Source organism: Prenolepis imparis, unplaced genomic scaffold (assembly GCF_030444845.1).
Source record: "Prenolepis imparis isolate NDT839.2.m4 unplaced genomic scaffold, iyPreImpa1.0 SCAF_8, whole genome shotgun sequence".
In the NCBI taxonomy this organism is placed as follows: domain Eukaryota; kingdom Metazoa; phylum Arthropoda; class Insecta; order Hymenoptera; family Formicidae; genus Prenolepis; species Prenolepis imparis.
Window position 1 is genome coordinate 11,094,565 of NW_028141166.1, and position 19,839 is coordinate 11,114,403.

A 19,839-nucleotide genomic window follows, 5' to 3' on the forward strand; every position below is an offset into this window, starting at 1 on the left:
GTCCGGTAGCGATGCATCATGCGAGCAAACTGACGTTGGAAGACGAACGTTTAGCATGACAGAATTGCACGACCCGTATTGTACGAAATTAAAAAAAAAAGATTTTTCTCTCCGTTTCTTTTCTTGTTCTATTCCTTTCTCGGAGAATTACTTTGTTTCGGGTGTTTTTAAATGACTCGTATAACAATTTAAAAATTGACAACATATTGTGCTCAGAATTTTTTTGAATAATTTTGCAAATAAATTTCTTACGGCAAGGGTAACTGTTTAAGATAAAATATTATATTAATGTAAAATACGCGCACCATTTTTTTATAAATAGTTTTTTAAAGCATACGATCACGCAAAATTTCTCTCTGCAGCGATTTTCCTTCGTTAACTTTTTCAATTGATGTACAATAACATATAAAATAATATTATTAATTTAATATTTAAAGTTACTAGAACAACACAAGCGCACTACGCGCGCACCATTCTTCGATTTTATGTTAAAAAGAATAAAATTTTTAAAAAAATATAAAGTTATATTTAAAAATATATTTATATATATTTCAATATAAAATTTATTTAAACTCGATTAATATTTTTTCACAGCAATTAGCTGATTAAATCGTTAATTTGCTAATTAAATTTTAAAATAATGTGTTAAAAAATAAAAATAGTAATATATGTTGTAAATAATATGTTATAATACCTTATTCTCAATTAATATTTTTTGACAGAAATCAGCTGATAAATGTCAAAAATATTAATCGTATTTAAAGTATTATAACGTATTATTTAAAACATTATTTAAATTTTTATAACATATTATTATTTTAAAAATTAATTAGCAAATTAACACTTTAATCAGTTGATATCTATCAAAAAATATTAATAAAGCGAAAATTTGCTAATTAAATATTCTAGCTTACATATTTATATTTATATTGTGTATGTTATAATTTGCTAATTAAATTTTAAAATAATAATATGGTAAAAGTTATAAAATAGTAATATGTTGTAAATAATATGTTATATAATACCTTATTCTCGATTAATATTTTTTCTTTCTAAAGCTATATCTTTTCGAATGAATCTCCTTCGAGTTTTAATTAATTATTAATATTAAGTCATGTATATAGTATCGCGCGCGCTATTAGAGTGAAGTTGCCGATGTTTGTAGCGTCGGCCATTACCGAAACGCCGCGAGTATCAGGCAGTTGGAGCTGCGTCCCGCTGTGATTAATTAGTAAGCATAATCGTTAGAAACGATTTCTAACCTTTGTATTGTAATATTTATCAATCGCATATCATAATTTCAACGTTGATATGTAGGCGTAATTGTATGAAACGTATATATTTCGCGAAAAATTCGATGCAAAATCTCTTGCCAACATAACCCAACTATCTGTTGTCGCGCGCGCGAATGTGTTGCGATCCGTGGATATATTTATCGTTAATTCTAGTTTACATATTTATATTGTGTATAATGCGAAATAATAAGATTATTCTAATATGTATGTATTTTATTTGTTACAGGTAGCATTGCGATACACAGTGCGATTCACGCGTCGTGTCGGGAGTGTCGTGTAAAGTTTCGCGCGTCGGGAGTGCCGTGTAAAGTGTCGGGCGATCGTAATTATTCGTATTTTTGCGAGTGTCGTGAGTGCTACCATGGACCAAGAGAGGAGGAGGAGGCCCAGGGAGGCATCGGGCAACAGCGGGGCAACTGCAAGGTATGCAAAATAAAAACATTTTTTCTAAATTCTAAAAACTGCGTTGCTTATGAGATATTCGACTCACACATGTGTATATACATAATTTGAATATTTTGTTTTCAGATCAACGTGCTGTGTACTACAACTTCGCTATTCTACATATCGGTGAGTGAGAAATGGTTTATTTTGTAACATTTTTATAGCGGTAATGGTGGTATATACATATAATATGTTGAAAATATTATAATAGTAATGTTTTAAATATGTTATAATATCTTATCCGCGATTAATATTTTGTGATAAAAATCAGCTGATAATTGTCAAAAATATTAATCGAATTTAAAATATTATAACATTTCTTTCTAAAAAAGGCAATAAAATTTTAACAATTTTAAATAAATATCTCTACACTGTGAGATTCTTCAGGAAGAAAATTGTATGTGCCATCACTACTTCGCGTGGTCGTTTTCATTCACTCTTTAGCCGCTACGTAATTAGACGGATTTAGTGACGAATGTTGTTTCCGAGAATTAATGAGAGGCCATTGTCATTATTCCCCGGCTACTGCGTATGAGAGACTGCGCGATATGTAACAAAGATTCTTTAGCCTCCTGAAATACACTATTAATCGTAGCTTTTTTTCTCAATTAATGTTGGTATTAATTAATTATATATTATATAAATATAATAATTAATACATACGCAAATAAAACGTGCAAGTATGAACGTTAAAACGCTCAGAATTAAACTTTACAAGACGTAATATGAATAAAATTATGAATGACAGTATTTGATATAATAAAAGATATAAAAGTTTCTTATATCGGGAAATTACAAATTCATAATCACAACAATAATCATAGCAAGCGTCTTTCAAAGAAAGGATCCCAGAATCTTAGGGAAGATTTTATACTTGCTTCCTCTTTTCCCTAAATCGGTTTTTCATTCTTTCTTTTCTCCATTGCGGGTGGATATCTCGGGTGGTGTTCTTTATGGTTCTTTGAAAGGGACAATATTACTAACAGCATGCAATTTCAAGGCGTATAGCTTGTGTCATTGTCCTTAAATGGTGCAAACTGGATCAACGAATGGCCCATTTTCGTAAGGCGCTGGTCCATGTTGCTCTCGTGCATCCTTTTCTATCCCGAAAGGAAAGTCGAAGCTTCTGAAAAGCTTCCGAACCTTTGTGAATACTGAGTTTATAAGAGGCAGTGAAAGCAACCCCCTACCGCTCTGAAGGGCGTGTGAAGACATTTATACGACCAAACCTGAAGCTAATATTCTTTTCCTGATTTATGTGCGAGGGCGGTTACGCGCGTTAAACGTTTGTCCGCGACATTCTGACAAATTGGCACTTACGATTGGAAAACCGAATTTTCTTTCAAGAAAAAGAGAAACGACGACACGATTGACTGTACACACAGCTGGAAGACACGATTTATAGTAAAGTGGCAGAAGGTAGTCAACTCTTGCGGTTTATGACGAAACTGGCAAATTAATCGCGCGACATTTGGATTTATTTCTGATTCCTCTTATCTTATTATTTCGCTTATCATCACACGACATTTGGCGTGTGACAATTTGAAATTTAATCTCTTGTATATTGAGCCATAATCTTCCTATCGGTTTTTTATAAAAGATACATGAGACAAAACATGAGACATAAAACACTTAATGTTGTAAATTTGAAATAGATTAAAATAAATTATGTTATTTAAATAGAATTTATAATTGCAATTCTGTGCTAAAAAAAATTAAAGGCAAAATCTACTTATCAAATCCTTATTTTGAATATGCATGTCTATATTTGTTGCAATTGTAACAAAAAATATAGACATACATCAGTTGATTTTGATAGCTCCTTCTATCGCGATGGTATCAAGAATGATTAAAATACGCAAAAATTTCACAAAAATATCACACTCTCCAATCTTTATTATTTGTACTCTGTTCTATTATTTCGCGTTGATTAGCCTTCTTCAGTTTCGAGGGGAAAGGGACCGCAGGCTTTTGGCACCATCCAAAGGCAGCGGACGTTATATATAACTTCCTGATGTCGCGCGACGCGATAAAAAAGCGTGAAAGGAAGCGAGACGACGGCGAGGAATCGGGACTAGCGCTACTTTGATCGGGTCACAAAGAGCCTCGGCCTCGTCACCGGTTGAATAGCTTCGGCTAGAAGGAGGTTGGATTAGGTTAGACTAAGTTACGAGGGTGGAGGGTCCCCGGAACAACGTCTTGAATGGGGCACGTGCTAACCATCGTCGTGGGTCCTTGGGCCCTCCGTCTGGCGATCTGTCTTTCTCCCTCTCTCCCCTGTTTGTCTGTTTTACTCGTCTGACCGTCCATTCGTACGTCTAGAGACGGATCTAGGACTAGACCAGAGAACTCCTCGACGTTTCTTTTGGCTCGTCCCGCCAGCTGCTCCACCGAAGTTGCGATTTCTCCGCGGCACGTGTCTCTCGCGTACGGATCTCTTTATATATACTATAAGTCGGGTCCATCTTCAATGACTATGATGAATAATGCGCAGCGATTTTATCTTCTGATTATGACATGACCTGATTTAATTTTGTTCGAACATCTTGAGTTGCATGAAGAATCGATAGTGTATTGCGATGATTTTGTATAATAAATATTGTTTGATAAGAAATTAAAAATATATATATAAAAATTTTAAGAAAGTAAAAAATTATAAAAAAAATAATGAAAGAGCAATATACGCGCGTGCGTATGTGTATATGAATTTATTAGAATTAATGAAATGCAAAATCTGCTTCTCTTTTATTTTATTAAAATAATTTATTATACGACTTAAAGGAAGATTAAATCAAGATAATTGAATATTGTCTGCAGGAAGTTTTTGTGCTTTATCGCCGATCTTATTTATTAATATCTTAGCTTATATTATTTGTGTCCATTTAAGTTCTTATCATTATGTTAAAAAAAATTCAATCATATGCAAAAATATTATATTTCAATATATTTTCAAAAATAGTTTCATTTCTTTTATTGTCAATTTAAAATTTGCAAATCTATAGATCTTTCTTATATAGTTACATGGATATAATTTTATAATTTATCCTAAGACGCGTTATCTCATTGAACGAATCGTTCGTAGAGTCTGTCATGCAAGAGAAAAGAGTCTCACGAAAGTGTTCGCGTGCCGGGAACGCAAATGCGTGCGCGCTACGCATCTGTCTCCTCTAGGGCAAAAACGCGTACACGCATATACGCATATGATCGCGACATGGAACGTATTTATACGTATGACGCGTGCACGTAATCCAGTAACGTAAGACGTAGGTACATATGTGCGTGCACGCGCACGAAAGAGAGCTATATATAGTGATATATGGTGCACACACACGCACAAAATAAGTTTTGTACATTACAGCCCTTAATTGGTACGTGCAAGGGTTACGGTGTCGTGCGTTGAAACTTTCTTGCTATAAGCTGACATACAGAAATCGCTGTCGACAGAAATCGCGATCCTGAATAGATCTGAATAGATTTCGTTTACCACGACGTTCCACGACAGCCGCTTAGATGCAATAAATCCACCGATAACAAATTGCCGTCAAGCGGCAGCCCGCTTCAACGCGATAACTGGAATCGCATGGGGACTTATGAACGAACGAAGTTTCTACAGTAGACCATATCGAAATATAGGGTGCAACTATGTTGCCCTTGGAATTTATTATAGAAAATAGATCAGTCTTAGACTCATCAAATTTTGCAAGTGGTGAAAAGCATTTTATTAAGAAAGTAATATAATGTCAAGATAAAAAATGAAATAATACATAACTTGATAGAAATATATATACGAGTTTAAAATTTTTGATATGTATTTGAATCACATGTATATAATATATAGACAATGTATTTTTTTATAGGAACACAAGTTTTGAATTGATAAATGATATATAAAAAATAATATTTTTTAAAAATTCTGAAAACAATTTCTTTTTTATTTAAAATCAATAATCGACAAATTAGTGCTTCTCATATTGTTTGATAGATATATTATCGCAATGTGCTTGAGTGTTAATTGTTGTTAGCAGGTACGATAATGTTGGAATTCTTTTACGGCATTGACATATCGCAAACAAATTTTGTATCGAACGTCGCCATCGTCATAACATCACTAATAAATCAGGAATAATAGATCCGGTGAAACAAGTCCGACTAAAACGACTTTCACTTCGTTGTATTTCGCGTTTACAGTTTTGTTTATGTATCAGTACGCCACGACACGACGAAATGAATAAGAAATCAATCGATGGCGAAATCTCTTTGAGAATTGTGACATCGTATCATTATTAATTGCGCGTTGTTTCCTTTTCGAATAAAGATTATTTATTGTAGAATGATCACATTATATATATTATAAAGTAGAATAAAATAATATATTTTATTCTTGTCAGTTGTCACACACACAATAAATAATGTCACAATGCTGACGACAATTTCATATCATTGAAGACCAAAGAGGCTGTATTGGTATCACTTTAACATTTATATTTTGACTTAATTCTAAATTTCTATTGTTCTCCTAATTATTTATATTTTTATTTTCTTTTTTATGTTATGAGAAAACTTGAAAATAGACTTACAATTAACTTTCCAACATAACTTATTCTTGAAAGATTAATTAATTTATTGTGTATATGTACTGTAATCAAATTGATTATAATCTTAGTGATTAGCCTCTAAATTTAATAATAGGTGGTAATTAATAAATGATATACTCTTGTGCATATTTAATAAAGATCCCACGATTACGAAATTACAAAACGTAATCAAAGACACTCGTGCGTGTTTATTCATATACGACTAACTTTGAATATTAAGATGTTTCTTTTTATTATACATATAATATAATACAGCAATAAACTTTGTCGGCAGAACAGTTGGCCACTTGTTATGCTATCGGAATATCGGGTCAGAATTATAATGTCATCAGGTGCAGAATTTCTCTCGATGACGGATGATACGTCGCTCGGTTGACCGTATCTCGCTGTATTTAAAAATGTTTTTCTATGTCTAGTCGTCTGTGCGCTGTGATATCTTGCTGCACTCGCAGAATTAATCCATTACATTCGCTCGATTAGTCAGACATATATAAGGAAATTTTATTTGTATTAATCATTTTTCTACTTCGATATCAGTATGCAATAATGTAGATTAAGCTCTTTGATAATTTCGTACCAAAGGCCGATTCAGATTAAATTTTTCAAGATTTGGGCTGATAAAAAAATATCAAATTTAAAAATTCACGTAATTGTAGGTAATACAAAGTAATGTATCAAGAATTCATTGAATGATAAAATGTTTTATAAGCTTTGTTTATGTTATCAAATTGAGAAAATTACACTAAATTATACTACTTATCTTTGAATCTTATTCATTTATTGTGTGTGTGTCATACTTGATTAAAATAAGATTTAAGGATAAAACAGAAGAATATAAAATGTAATTATAATTACAACTCTGCATATTTTCTGAGCTATCAATTCACGACCGACGAAAATTGGTCATATCTAGCATGTTCTGGTCAAGTTTTTTCTCAGAATAATGCCAATAATCCATTCTTCCGGATAAATAAGGAAAATACAAGATATCTTTGATAGATATGATAATCTCTTGCCACATTATATGTTTCGTTTGATAACGATGTATATATATATATATATATATATATAAAAGCCGATTCATCTAAATTCAGTCAGTCATACATTTAAACAGGATTCAGAAAGGTGTGTTAACGAAACGAACGATACGTTTTTCTTTTCTTCAAACGAAGGATCGTGTAGACGATAGACGATGAAGAGTAAATGCTGAAATTTCTACAATTAGATTATATTAACATTAAATTATCGATATATGCTAGTATTACATTATGCTGAAAGTTTTTTTTATCAATTTAAATTTTTATAAATAATTGACACATTCTTCTATTAACAAAAGTCGATTAAATCGCGATTCCATTATACCGCACAATTGACAGTCTAGTAATAATTTTTTCACAGAAATGTACGTATTCGCTATTGCCTTCTCGGCATGTTGGGCCGTGATTAGCGCAAAAGAATGGGAGTTAGGCTGTCCCGTGACAGTATGCCCATTTCCTGAGGAATATGCGACCAATCTACCGCATGAGACCGATTGCACGAAATTTTATAAATGTGATTGGGGTAAACCAGTAGTGCAGGATTGTCCTTTTTCCGGACTTCCGGGTTACTCGAATCAAAGATTGCATTACAACAGACGCTTACAAGTTTGCGATTGGCCATGGCAGGCTGGTTGCGCTAGTTGTCCGAAGGAGGAAGAGGACAAAAATGACAAATGCACGCCTCCTAATTCAAAGATATCTGATCCAGACGACTGCAATAATGCATCATATTATGAATGCATAAGTGGTAAGCCGAAATCGCGTGAATGTGCTAAGGGTACACGTTTTAGTCGCACGTGTCAAAAGTGCGTTCGGAATCCAGAGGGCGGGATTTGCAAGGAAGAATGCAAGAACGGCGATCGAAAGCCTCACAATTGTGACTGCAAATTCTACTACGAATGTGTAAATAATCGTTGGGAACAACGGTCGTGTAAGGGCGGTTGTCATTTTAATCCCAAAAAGAAGACATGCCAAGAACCGGATCAGGCTGGTTGCAAGTTTCTCCTAGAACAATAGAAAACAGATACTGATTCGCTCCTATGTTCCGCGCAATGAATTTATCAGATGCGTTACGAGACTAATTGAAAAGCAATTGCTGCATTATTGGTGTTGAAGTGACGAATTATTGTATGAAATAAAATGTCTCGCGTAAAAAGGAGGTATCAAGTTTCGATTGATTCAAAAATTAATCTTAAATGTACGATTAACAAGAAATAATCAAAACTGAAAATGTGCGAAACTATGGAGAATAAATTAGAGTCGAATTATTAAACGTGTTATAGTTAGTATTTATATTTAAAATAAATTTAAATGATAGATAAGAAAAAAATGCTTTGAAATGAATTTTTTCTCAAGATCTTATGAAATATATAAAAATTATTATAATCTCTGATATATATACAATATTATAGCAAGTAACGGAATATATAAATAATCCCGTTTCCTTCAATCCCGTTCATATTAAAGCAATATAGAGATATAAATGTCTATGTAAAAGATATATTACATGAGAGAGAGAAAGAAGTAGAAAGAGGTTAAAAGGTGATTTCCGCGCGTTGCAAAGCGAAGGAATGGTCTATTTTCCTTCTCCCAGAGCTATTTGTACTGACGTGCTTTTACGGGCTACTGCCCATATCAGATGCAATCAATTTCTACTGCGAAAGAATGAGCGGATTGCATGTCGGCTACCTGCGTTACTACCTGTAACGTACGCGAATTATGTAAGTAACCGAATCGCGCGTGTGTTATAACACTGCATACGCGAGCTATTGCTATTGTACGACAGCGTGTCCGTATTACACGGTGTATCCGTATGTAATGTGTGCACCTCTCACTTCTTTTCCGTCTATTCCGCATACTCGCGCGTGATTTATATGGTTCTCTGTCTCTGCGATAATTCATGGAGGAAAGTCTTACAGTATAAAATATCAAAGGATTTTTTTGCGGATGTTCGCGCTTACAAGTAGCGCGTTATCCATCTCTATTGCTTACAATTATAGACAAACTATGTATCTCTATAAGTCTTTCAGGAACTTTCGTGAATGATAATAAAAATATAAAATATTGACATATACATATAGACATAATATATTGACATATATTGACAATATATAATAAAAAAATCTAACATTTTTTTATATCAAGTTTAGATATAATTAATGTAAGTTTAAATAAATTATATATATAGTGCAATTATTTTCAATTAAATTTTTTTGAAAAAACTAATGCGTGTAGAAAATCTCAGATAATATTTTATCCTGAATACTCAAGTACTCTGAAGATAGGTTCCATTTATATGCGCGATAAACCCGCGCCTCTCTTTTCGAGAAAACCGTCTGTTTTACGCCGCTACGGGATATCGGGTAGGAAAAAAGTGCCGGTAGTATACAAGTTTTACGACGAAACGCGTAACGGCGGTACATTTAAAAATAATTGCCGCCCCGATGGCAACGATTAATACTATTGCCGGAATTAATTATTGTGGCGCGGTAGCTTATTAGATATTTTTATTAGCGCTCATTAAACGCGCGAGCGAGCGAACGCCGATATATGTACATACATGTGCTCTCTCTTTTTCTCTATCAACATTCTCTCCCCTGTAAATGATATCATTCGAAGATTTATTTCTACCGAATGTACGTTTCGTCGAGGAAACGTTCATAAATTTAAACGCACACTTATCGTTTCCACTGACAGTTTTACGTCGGGCCTGGTTGTTGCTGGGCCGGGACTGACATTTAGTTGACATATGTACAAATGGTGAACAAAAGGAGCGATTTAATTATTGTCAACGTGACGGAGAGAAAAGATTGATAAATGTAATTTTGTGATGCAAAAGATACGGAACGTCTAATATCAATGTTCCGCGATAAGGCAAACGATCACTTCTCTCTAATGACTCGCGTTGTTGCATCGAATGCGGATGACTTCACCTCCGCCGTCTCGGAGCAATTAGTAAACTAACTTTCGTTATATCTCCTGCCGATATCTCTGACACAGATTAGGTGCCTCATAATAAGAGGAATTCATTATTCTTTTCTATTAATGAAACTTAGAAAAATATTGAATAAGAAGAGTAATTCCAAACGATACAACGCATACACGCACATACACAAATGGAACAAAATCGCGCAATAATGATTACCGATAATATTAATATGTCTTACAATTAAATCAAATAATATTAGCTGAATGTAAATGAATTGAGGCTCATCGTCAATTTCTCAATCGCTAATTACTAAAGTTATTTGGAACCTTTTTATAATAAAGCACATATATTTTTTATTAAGAATATTGTAAAGTTTTAATTAAAATATGTTTAATATCAAAATATATTAACAATATATAAATATTGTAGTTTAGGGAACGACTTGCAATTTTTTTTCTAATTTTTGTCGTTATTTGTGTAATTATATAATGTATATTAGATACGATTGAAACTAGAGAATTAACAATAATTACATCGATCCGAAAAGATTTACAAGAAAGTATTATCATGACGATCTCTCACCTCTCGTGCAGATGGCAGCGTGAATCCGTTTGTCGACGGTCGTTCAATGATGGCGATGATGGAGAGCACTTTTCAATGCCAGTACACTTCAGTCCATACCTTGTAGTCTCCACTTCACTTTGGTTTCATATAATGCATTTTGGTTTTACACTTTCCGAATCTCACCTTCCAAACAAACCAATTTTCGTTTCCACGAAAAAGGAAGGTATGTTTAGGAGCTGATTGATAACGGTTCGTTTACTTTGTCATGAAGTCTTTGACCTATGTCTCTCTCAAAACACCGATCAATTTGTATCACAGTTATATTCATAGTTGGCGTGAGAGAAGAGAAACGTACAGAGATATTTTCGACAATAATGTCAGCGTTCTTATAGTGCGTGAAAGATATATTCGGCAATTTAGTGCTAATGATCTTGTTTATACTCCGATATTCATGGTCGTCGTGAATTGATCATGGAAATGATCATTTCGTCAACAGATGAATTCCACGAAATTTCGAATGAGAATACTATGTCGATTCAATATTGTCTCTGCCGTGTTGAAAACCAAATCGTGATTACGAAACTTCTCGATATCTTATAAGCTCTCAAGGAGAGTTCTTTCTAAAGATTGCGCTCTTATAGATGATGATCCTCTGACATGATGAAGCTTATGGTCGGAAACATTTCTTTCTCTCTGATAATTCTCATTTCAAGATGTGACTGATCCAATTGTGCCGAGCGTTTTCCGGATATTTCTAGGACACGTGATAATCGCTTCAAGAATTTTGAACAGGACACTGCGCTCTCGTCGTTCCGAGGCGTGATCTTCACGTGGGATGCACGAAAATGACTGAGATCAAAGGTATATGTGCCGCAGTGGGAGAGAGAAAGAAAGAGCGAGAGTGGAATGGGAGGGATGAAGAGCGATGAACGAAAGAGAGAAAGAGAGAGAGAGAGTCAAACGCGATGACGATATGATGGTGTAACACCGTACGTAGTAGCGGACAGGCGACGACTAAGGCCCCTGAGGAGAGAAGTCACCTCTCTCTTCTTCGTCTGCTTCTCTCTTCCGAGAGATCTCTCTCCACTACACGCGTGGCCGCCAACACATCTCCGACAGCCCCCTTCTCTGCTCACCACCCTTCTCGATCCCCCGATCGCGCAGACCACCCCCTCTTTCACTCTTTCTCTCTCTTGCACAACGATCAGGCCGTGTCTTCCATCAGAATGAATGCACCACCAACTGCAGCAAAACCACTTGCAGATACACACACACACACACACACACACACACTGACGTTTACGCATGTGCTGATACATCCGATTCGCGGCAGCGGCGGCGACGGTAGTGTCGGTGTTGTATGTATCGATAGGGGAGAAGTGGGAGATGGGACACGCGACACAAGTCTTGGGGGAGAGAGGGTCAGACAAAAGTGGGGGTATGTACGGTCCCCTCTCGGTCCTCACGGGCCCCTCTCTCTCTTATGGGGCACCCTCTTCTTCCTCTCCACATCGGGCATCCTGTGCGCGCGTTTCCCCTTTTTCTACACGATTCTCTCTGGCCGACCAGCCTCTCATTCGCGCCGTATGTACCACTCCATCTCCTTCGATTGATACTTCGATTTCTCGTCTAGTTCGCGAAAAAATTGTTTTCGGCTTCCTTCAAACGCGTGCTTATTTTCGAAACGTCTCGCGGTGCACAGATATCGCTTTACGCAGACCTCACATGTCTGATAAATTAATAGCACTGCGATATTTGACCGATATGAATAATCAGACATTGCAGTATTTTAATTTGTTAATTAAATAATTGTTTAATAATGTGTTTGATGGAATATGCAAGAACGATCTCTTTAACGAATACAGAATAAATTGGGAACAAAATTATTGTATGGCTGATTGTGATGAAATGTCTATCATAATTATATATATAGACAGTCATTTAATTTTTACACTTATGGGGTTAACGTGTAAAATGTTGAAATGATTAATATATAATAGTAAAATATCATCTCATCGATAAGAATCCTTCTGTGGGTAATAATGCCAACTCTCATCATAGCGAAATTATCGAGTATTTTTGAAATATAATATAATAATTTGGCTAATGAGCTATTTTTATACGCAATTGTACTTACCGCTTTAAAGTTTCGCTCCTCATTCACATATGTCGGATGTATCACCTCCACCATTGTAAGAAATTTTCATATAGGTAGCAATTTGGCAACTTTCCCGGAACACGACATGCATTTCATAATATATCAAAATATATGAACAGAAAGAATGACTTGATTATCTCTAAAATTACTTCAAAATTAAAAACACGCGACATTCTTGCATAATGTCACCGATGTGAAAACATGAATGGTGAAAACATAAATCTTCCCGCATATTTTTAAATTGATATTTATTATTAATATATTTATTAAAAATTACGTAAATTACTGTAATTATTAGAAATATATTAGCTGCAGGAAAGATATCTCCTCCTTCACACCCGAACAGTTCGCCGACGCGTCTTGCGTGTCTCGAGATTGAAAAACAAACCCACGCGTGTCAATGAACGAGAGACGACTAAGCAGCGACGACGATTTTCATCGTCAACGATCTCTCCAGGTTGCAAAATTCACCTCCCCCTGTCCGTTCCTCTTCCAATAAGGAAGGGTGGCGAGCCTTCTCTCCCTCTTGGTTCCCACGCCGCGTCCCGCAATTCCTCCCTTCGTCCTTTCTCCTCCACCGCCTTCTCGATGGTATCCTCGTTGCCTGGACTCCTCCCTTGGAGACGCGCCCTTCTCCGAGGGTAGAGCGCATACTACCATGCGCCCCTCTCGGAAGTCGTCCGCTGCCGCCCCCGGTACGTCCGCCGGGGGTTGAGATTTATTCGCCGTCGTGTCCCACGCTGAGCATAGCTGCACATGGGGTAATGTAATTTCGAAGCAACTGGTGGTGGTGAGGTCTATAGAGAATATCTTCAGATTCCATCACGAATTGTTTGCATTTAAAACTAAATTTCAAATATGCTATAAATAATTTTTTTTAATGACAAGAGCAGGCCAGAATATATGTTATGATTATATATTTCTGAATTAAAAAATGTTTGAATATTGAAAATAATTATATGAACATGTTTTTTCTATCTCAAGAGCAATATATTAAGCAATAATATAATCACAAAAATTGTAGTTATATCTTAAAAATACTTATTGCCGAAATATATAAATTTATATTTTCTTGATACAGCAATAATGTGAAAAAGATAATATGGAAATCTAAGGAAAGAATCTCTAAATCATTTGAAACATATCAGTTTTGAACATTTGAGTAGACTAACCACTCCTGATACAATGATTAATTTATGCAAGAAACTTGCTGATGGAGCTTATAGGAGAAGACGGAAACAAGCGCAAAGAAAGAACAAGATGTGTCAAGCGCGAAGAGAGAACAGAGACGAAATAAAAGTGCGATGTTATATTCGAGCGATCAAATCTGGGCGTGAGTTCGCTGTCAGTCACAGTCAGAGCATCGATGTTTTAATTAATGTATCGATAGTGCAGCAAGCCACGGGTTTATCCGGCGTCATCTTGTTTGAGAGACGTATCCGAGACCGGCTCTCGAAGCCCACGTAGAAAGCCCGTCGATAATAATTAGGCTGATCGTAGATTTTAATAACGTCACGGTTTTTCGCGCGCGATGCAACACGTTGTTTTAATTTAAGCGCGATTGACAGTGCCTACCTCCGTGATTAATTAATCTTTGCAAATGCAGTAATTGTGTGTATTAGAAAATTAATTATAAAAATAACAAATCTCTTGAATTTAATATAGTTAACTTTTCTGATAGACTTTATTCTAACATTTTTCTTTTTAGAAATATAATTAAAAATAAATAAGATTTTCTATGAATTTATTAAATATTTTATATTCAACTAAACCATTATTAATAAAATTTCTAAATCTTAGTATAATTCTCATTAATATTTCTCATTAATATCTCATTAATATTATTTCTTTCTATAAATCTGCATTTTTCAAACTAATTATATATTTAAAAATAAAAAATAATACTTATCGTTATTTTTTCAAATCGTTAATCTCCATTTTTGTATGTCTGTATTCGTTTATCATGGTTAACCTGAGACAAAAATGGGGATATGTAAAATTGGAGATTAAAAAAAGTATGCTGAACGAAACATTTCGACTACATATGAATAAAGCTAAATAAAGTCAGATTTATCAACTGTTTGCGTAATTTTCAGAGTGGGCGTCTTGAACGCCACTCATTGATTGCGTCGTTCGCATCTGTATTAATACGACATTGTTTTCCTATCCAACACCCACCGCAAATTCGATCGATGGGGAATGAGAACATCGACAATTGGCCGCAATTGTATCGATCGGGGCCAATATGATCATCGTTTGATTGGCGTTTTCTTGCTCCGCGAAAGAATGCTGCCATGGATTTCATTGAACCATTTCATGCTTTGATGCATCTGCAAGATGAAGGTTAAACTTATCTTGTTTGATATATAATATATTATATAGCAGAGTATATAATTTTCTTTCATATATAGGGCAAATTAATGTATAACAGTATTATTAAATCTAAATAAAATCTAAACAAGTAATAAAAAAGAATAAATTTGAATTTGATGACAATAATTTATATATAAAGAGTTAAAGATTAAATTACAGTTTATTAAATAATAATTACAAAGGAGACAGAATATTAAGAGTTATTAAATATTCTATAAATATGTAATGATTTTTTTATTTATTATTAGAAGAAAAATATTAATTTCTTCTTTAATTTTCATAACCGTAAAAATAAGTTAATCATTAGACGTGTCAAAATCAGCGGACAAAATATTTTGAATTCAGACGATAACTCTTAACCTGATCACTCGATTGAAACTTTTTCTTTAGCTCGTGATATCATGCCGCCGTATGAGAAAAATATAAAACGTTTTATAACGCGTATATTCGCGAGAGAGAAAGAGCGCTTATTTTTGGAATACTTTCGAAGTGTACTATACACACGATTCTCGCATTATCTTGCGTGGGCGTATATAGCAATCCCACTGCTGATAAGCAACTCTGTATTTCGCAAGTATTTGTGACATATGCGATATCTGGAAGCTTGCTTCTTTCATAGCTTCAAACTCAAATCATTAATCACTCATGTACATGAGAGGTATATAAACAATCATTAATAATGATATAATTATCATTAATAATGATATAGGTAATTAACGAACATTTATCACATAAAGAAAGATACTTTATATTAGTGATATGGGACTATAGTATTGGTGATAAGTGTTATTATTAATTCATGTTTTATTACACACAATGAGAATTTTGTACTAATTTGGAATTCTGTTGACAAAAATATGTTGAACTAATATGATGATTATTTATTGAAGCTGCAGAAGTGCTAATAAATAAAATAAATATATATTTGTATTATTTTTAACAGAATATTAGTTAAACAAAATTTTAATATATATATACTGTAAAATATTGAAATCTGCGTAGCAAATTTTTTAAGAAAAAAAATGGATTGATGAAAAATTTGCACTATGCAGCTATGGATACTAATTTGGGATTACTTTGTATATCTAGATGCTTAGAAATGTCATTTTATTTTATACGAAATTCGATCTAATTGATTTGATTCCCGGGGTGCCCCCTAGTCGTTTCGGAGCAACGATGTCCATTTTTTTCGCGTTGGCGAAATGAGAAATAATGAAATACGAGACGCGGTGAAAAACGCGAACAGCAGAGTTCGAAATAATCGGCGTGGCTCAATAAAATTAATATACGGTTCTCGTCGGTTCCTTCACCGTGTTCGTGCGTCAAGAGTCTCAGTCAAAGTCATAGGTTTGGCGGGTCCAACGAGACACACACACGCGTTCGAGACGCTCTTAACTAAGGGTCTACTAACTTTAAATCCGATAATGAATGTAATCAGCGGAAATAACATGGAATCTACGCTGGTCTCGGTCGGACCGCGGCCACATCCAGGTATACATTCTCTGACCACAGCGTGACTAATAATTATACTTGGTTGAGAGACCCTCATCTCTCTCTCCTACGCCGTTATCTCTCGCCGAGAGCGAGAGTGGAAGCCGACAGCCGCAAATGAAACGTAGAAACAATGGTCCCGCGCATTCACGAATCCCGAGAGTATACAAACTTGTTGGGAATGGATCGAATCAATGTCGTAAATAATGAATGCGAATTTTCTTCTTGCAGCGAGGATTATAATTTAAGATAATTGTCTTCTACATTAAAAAAAATAACACAAACACTTTTAAAAGAAGTTATAAAATAGCATTTACAAGTTCAGATGGTAATATTGTATTTGGGTAGATAAATAGAGTATAATATATATTTTATACAATATATTATATTTTATTATCATAAGCGAAAAAAGCATTAAATTCATATAGTTCCAAAATAAAAATAAAATGCAATTTTATTTGGATCAATGAATATAATACACCTTTCATTGAAACCTTAATTTATATGAAAGTTGGAGAGAATTTTGCACATTTTACTTATTGATAATACAAATTGTATTTTTTTTTTTTTTTTTTTTTTCGTTTATCTTTTTTTTCCTTGCGAGGTCACGACGACAATCACACCAATATAATCGTATACATATCTTACGATACAGTTTCGTACAATCGCGATTGTATTCTGCTTCGTAACGCCGACGTCAAATCGAGTATCGACTATGAATGACTTTCAATCGTATATCCTCCGATCGACATCAACATTATACGCAATGTATACAATAGGCACGCGCGCATGAGCGAGGTATACCTGTCGACCTCGCGACGCCAACGGACCGCGAATAACGGTAGTCTTAATTGAATTATTGTTTCAGTTAATGTCGAGACATTCATCATAAGAGTTACGCATGCACGGTGTCGGAGCGAGACGAAAGAAACACGCGTCCCGCCCAAGAAGTTGCGGCTTGCTCACAAAAGCGCAGAGCATTCATCTTCTGTCGTATATGTCACGGACCGCGACGCGATGGACTCTCTCATTTTTTTTTCTTTCCTTTGTAAACTTGTATAGAATGAGTTTCTCGTAATTTTCGGATCTCTTGATCACAACCTTTTTTCTGGTTTAATTATTTAAAATTAAAATTACAATTTATCTTATATATAGTAATAATAATCTTATATATAAAAATTTTAAATTATCTTTAAAATTATCAAAATTTTTACTGGACCACTTGTGCTGTCTCTGACAATTAATCGCAATAATAATTATTTAACGGACTTTAATAAATAAATATATCATTAAATATTTATGAGAAAAGATTTCTCACATTTTATCTCAGCAAAGTTGTTGGGTCACAATAATTAATGTCGCGTATTAAGAAACATTTTCGTGAAATTTTTTGGCACGAAATGACCCTGAAGTTTGACAGATGACGGATGGGATTGTACCACAAGATTATGTGTTTCCATTTAAATTTGTATTACGAATGTACTGACTTAATATTATATTGCTAATGAATAGTGGAAAGGTTATACACGTGCACATGTATTTACGTTGATATATGATGCAGAATCTTAATTTACCGAAAGTAACATTTTATGAATATACGTATATATATATATATATATATATATATATAGAACAGCGAGTCTCGTGTATTGTCGCTCTGCAAAAAGCGATCTACATAAATATTAAAGTCCGCCGTTTCTTAATCTTAATTTCGATCTTTGATAATAAGTCATTTGCCAAGTGCGAATGGGAGCGTGCAGGATTCGAGCACACCGATGTAAAGAATGATTAACGGGCAGCTGGGCAACATGGTTGTCGACATCGTGAATAATTATCGCGCGTGGCGTGTCGTCGTAGTGCAGCGTCAATTAAACGTTTCCATGTTGTCGCAATCCGGCCATAGTTTCGTTGCAATTCTATTTGTGAACATTAAATAGCGACATCATGACGATGAAATATATCGAGGATATATCGATTTCCAGAGCAATAAAAAGAGATGAGAGAGTACAAAAAAATATAATAGAAAATAGAAAATAAAAATATTTACGTAAGTTATTTCTTTCTGCTGAAATAATAAATATAATAAATAATAAAATAATTATTTATTTATTCTATTTAAAACATTTAATTGATTTTACAAATAAAAATCAAGTTTTTATATTTAATCTTAATTAATGCATTTTTTATGGCTATAGTGCTTTAAAAATGTATTGATTTTTTTATAATATAAAGATTTATAATTGACGTAAATACTTCTTTATATTTTTAAGAAAAATATAACATTAAATATTATTTTTTTCTATATCAATTTTTCCAAAGTATTGTATATTTTGGATATAAATAAACACAAACTTGCTCGCGTAGTCAGTTACATTTAGATCTTTTGTCAGTAGCACTAGAAAGTGGGAGGCAATTGCAAACAGACCCACGCCTCGTCGTTCAATATTTGCATCGCTTACAGATACCAGACTGCGTTGATCTGCGTGCGGTCGAATAAATGAATTTAGATTCGTAAGTTCGCCGAGTGCAGTTTCCATTGCTAGGTTCGACCTGAATTCGCTTAGCAACACGCACGCATTTCATATTTCGGACAGTGCCGTCGTCGCGAATAATAAACAATCGACAAGTGCCACTTTCTATTCCATTTGTTTCTATCCATTACGCATTTAGACGTCAAGGATTTTTATTATGATTTTATATGATATAAAATTGTCAAGAAACGAAAAACTGCAATACTTTCAAGATTAAATATTGCGCTATCTGAAATATCTGAAATAAACTATGCAAATCTCAATAAAAATCCTAGAACTCTGCAAAGACGAAATCATGATTTTATAGTTGAGCAGCCCAGAGGATCTTCTGGCAAACGAAATAAAATTTTTCGTTCGAGGACACGCACACTTGATTAATCCTGTTAGATCCTGAATCTAGGTCCTTTTATCATGATCTATTA

The 19,839-nt window shown here is 34.2% G+C and overlaps 2 protein-coding genes and 1 long non-coding RNA gene across 3 annotated transcripts in view; 2 read left to right on the forward strand and 1 right to left on the reverse strand.

The window, feature by feature from the left end:
- Nucleotides 1-11,880, reverse strand: part of Klu (zinc finger protein klumpfuss) — a 67,155-nt gene extending 55,275 nt beyond the window's left edge. Inside the window, exon 1 of the mRNA XM_083043596.1 lies at nucleotides 10,883-11,880. The gene's annotated coding sequence lies outside the window, so the exon portion shown is untranslated. The remainder of the gene's footprint in view (nucleotides 1-10,882) is intronic.
- The window catches only part of LOC145939345 (uncharacterized), a 36,182-nt gene continuing 17,865 nt past the window's right edge, over nucleotides 1,523-19,839 (forward strand). The window contains exons 1-2 of the long non-coding RNA XR_014425809.1: nucleotides 1,523-1,718; nucleotides 1,824-1,865. This is a non-coding gene — a long non-coding RNA (uncharacterized LOC145939345). The remainder of the gene's footprint in view (nucleotides 1,719-1,823; nucleotides 1,866-19,839) is intronic.
- LOC145939845 (peritrophin-1-like) lies at nucleotides 7,453-8,388 on the forward strand. Its single transcript, XM_083044468.1, has 2 exons — nucleotides 7,453-7,533; nucleotides 7,733-8,388. The coding sequence occupies exons 1-2, from the start codon at nucleotides 7,527-7,529 to the stop codon at nucleotides 8,386-8,388; spliced, it is 663 nt and encodes a 220-aa protein (XP_082900594.1). The 5' UTR covers nucleotides 7,453-7,526.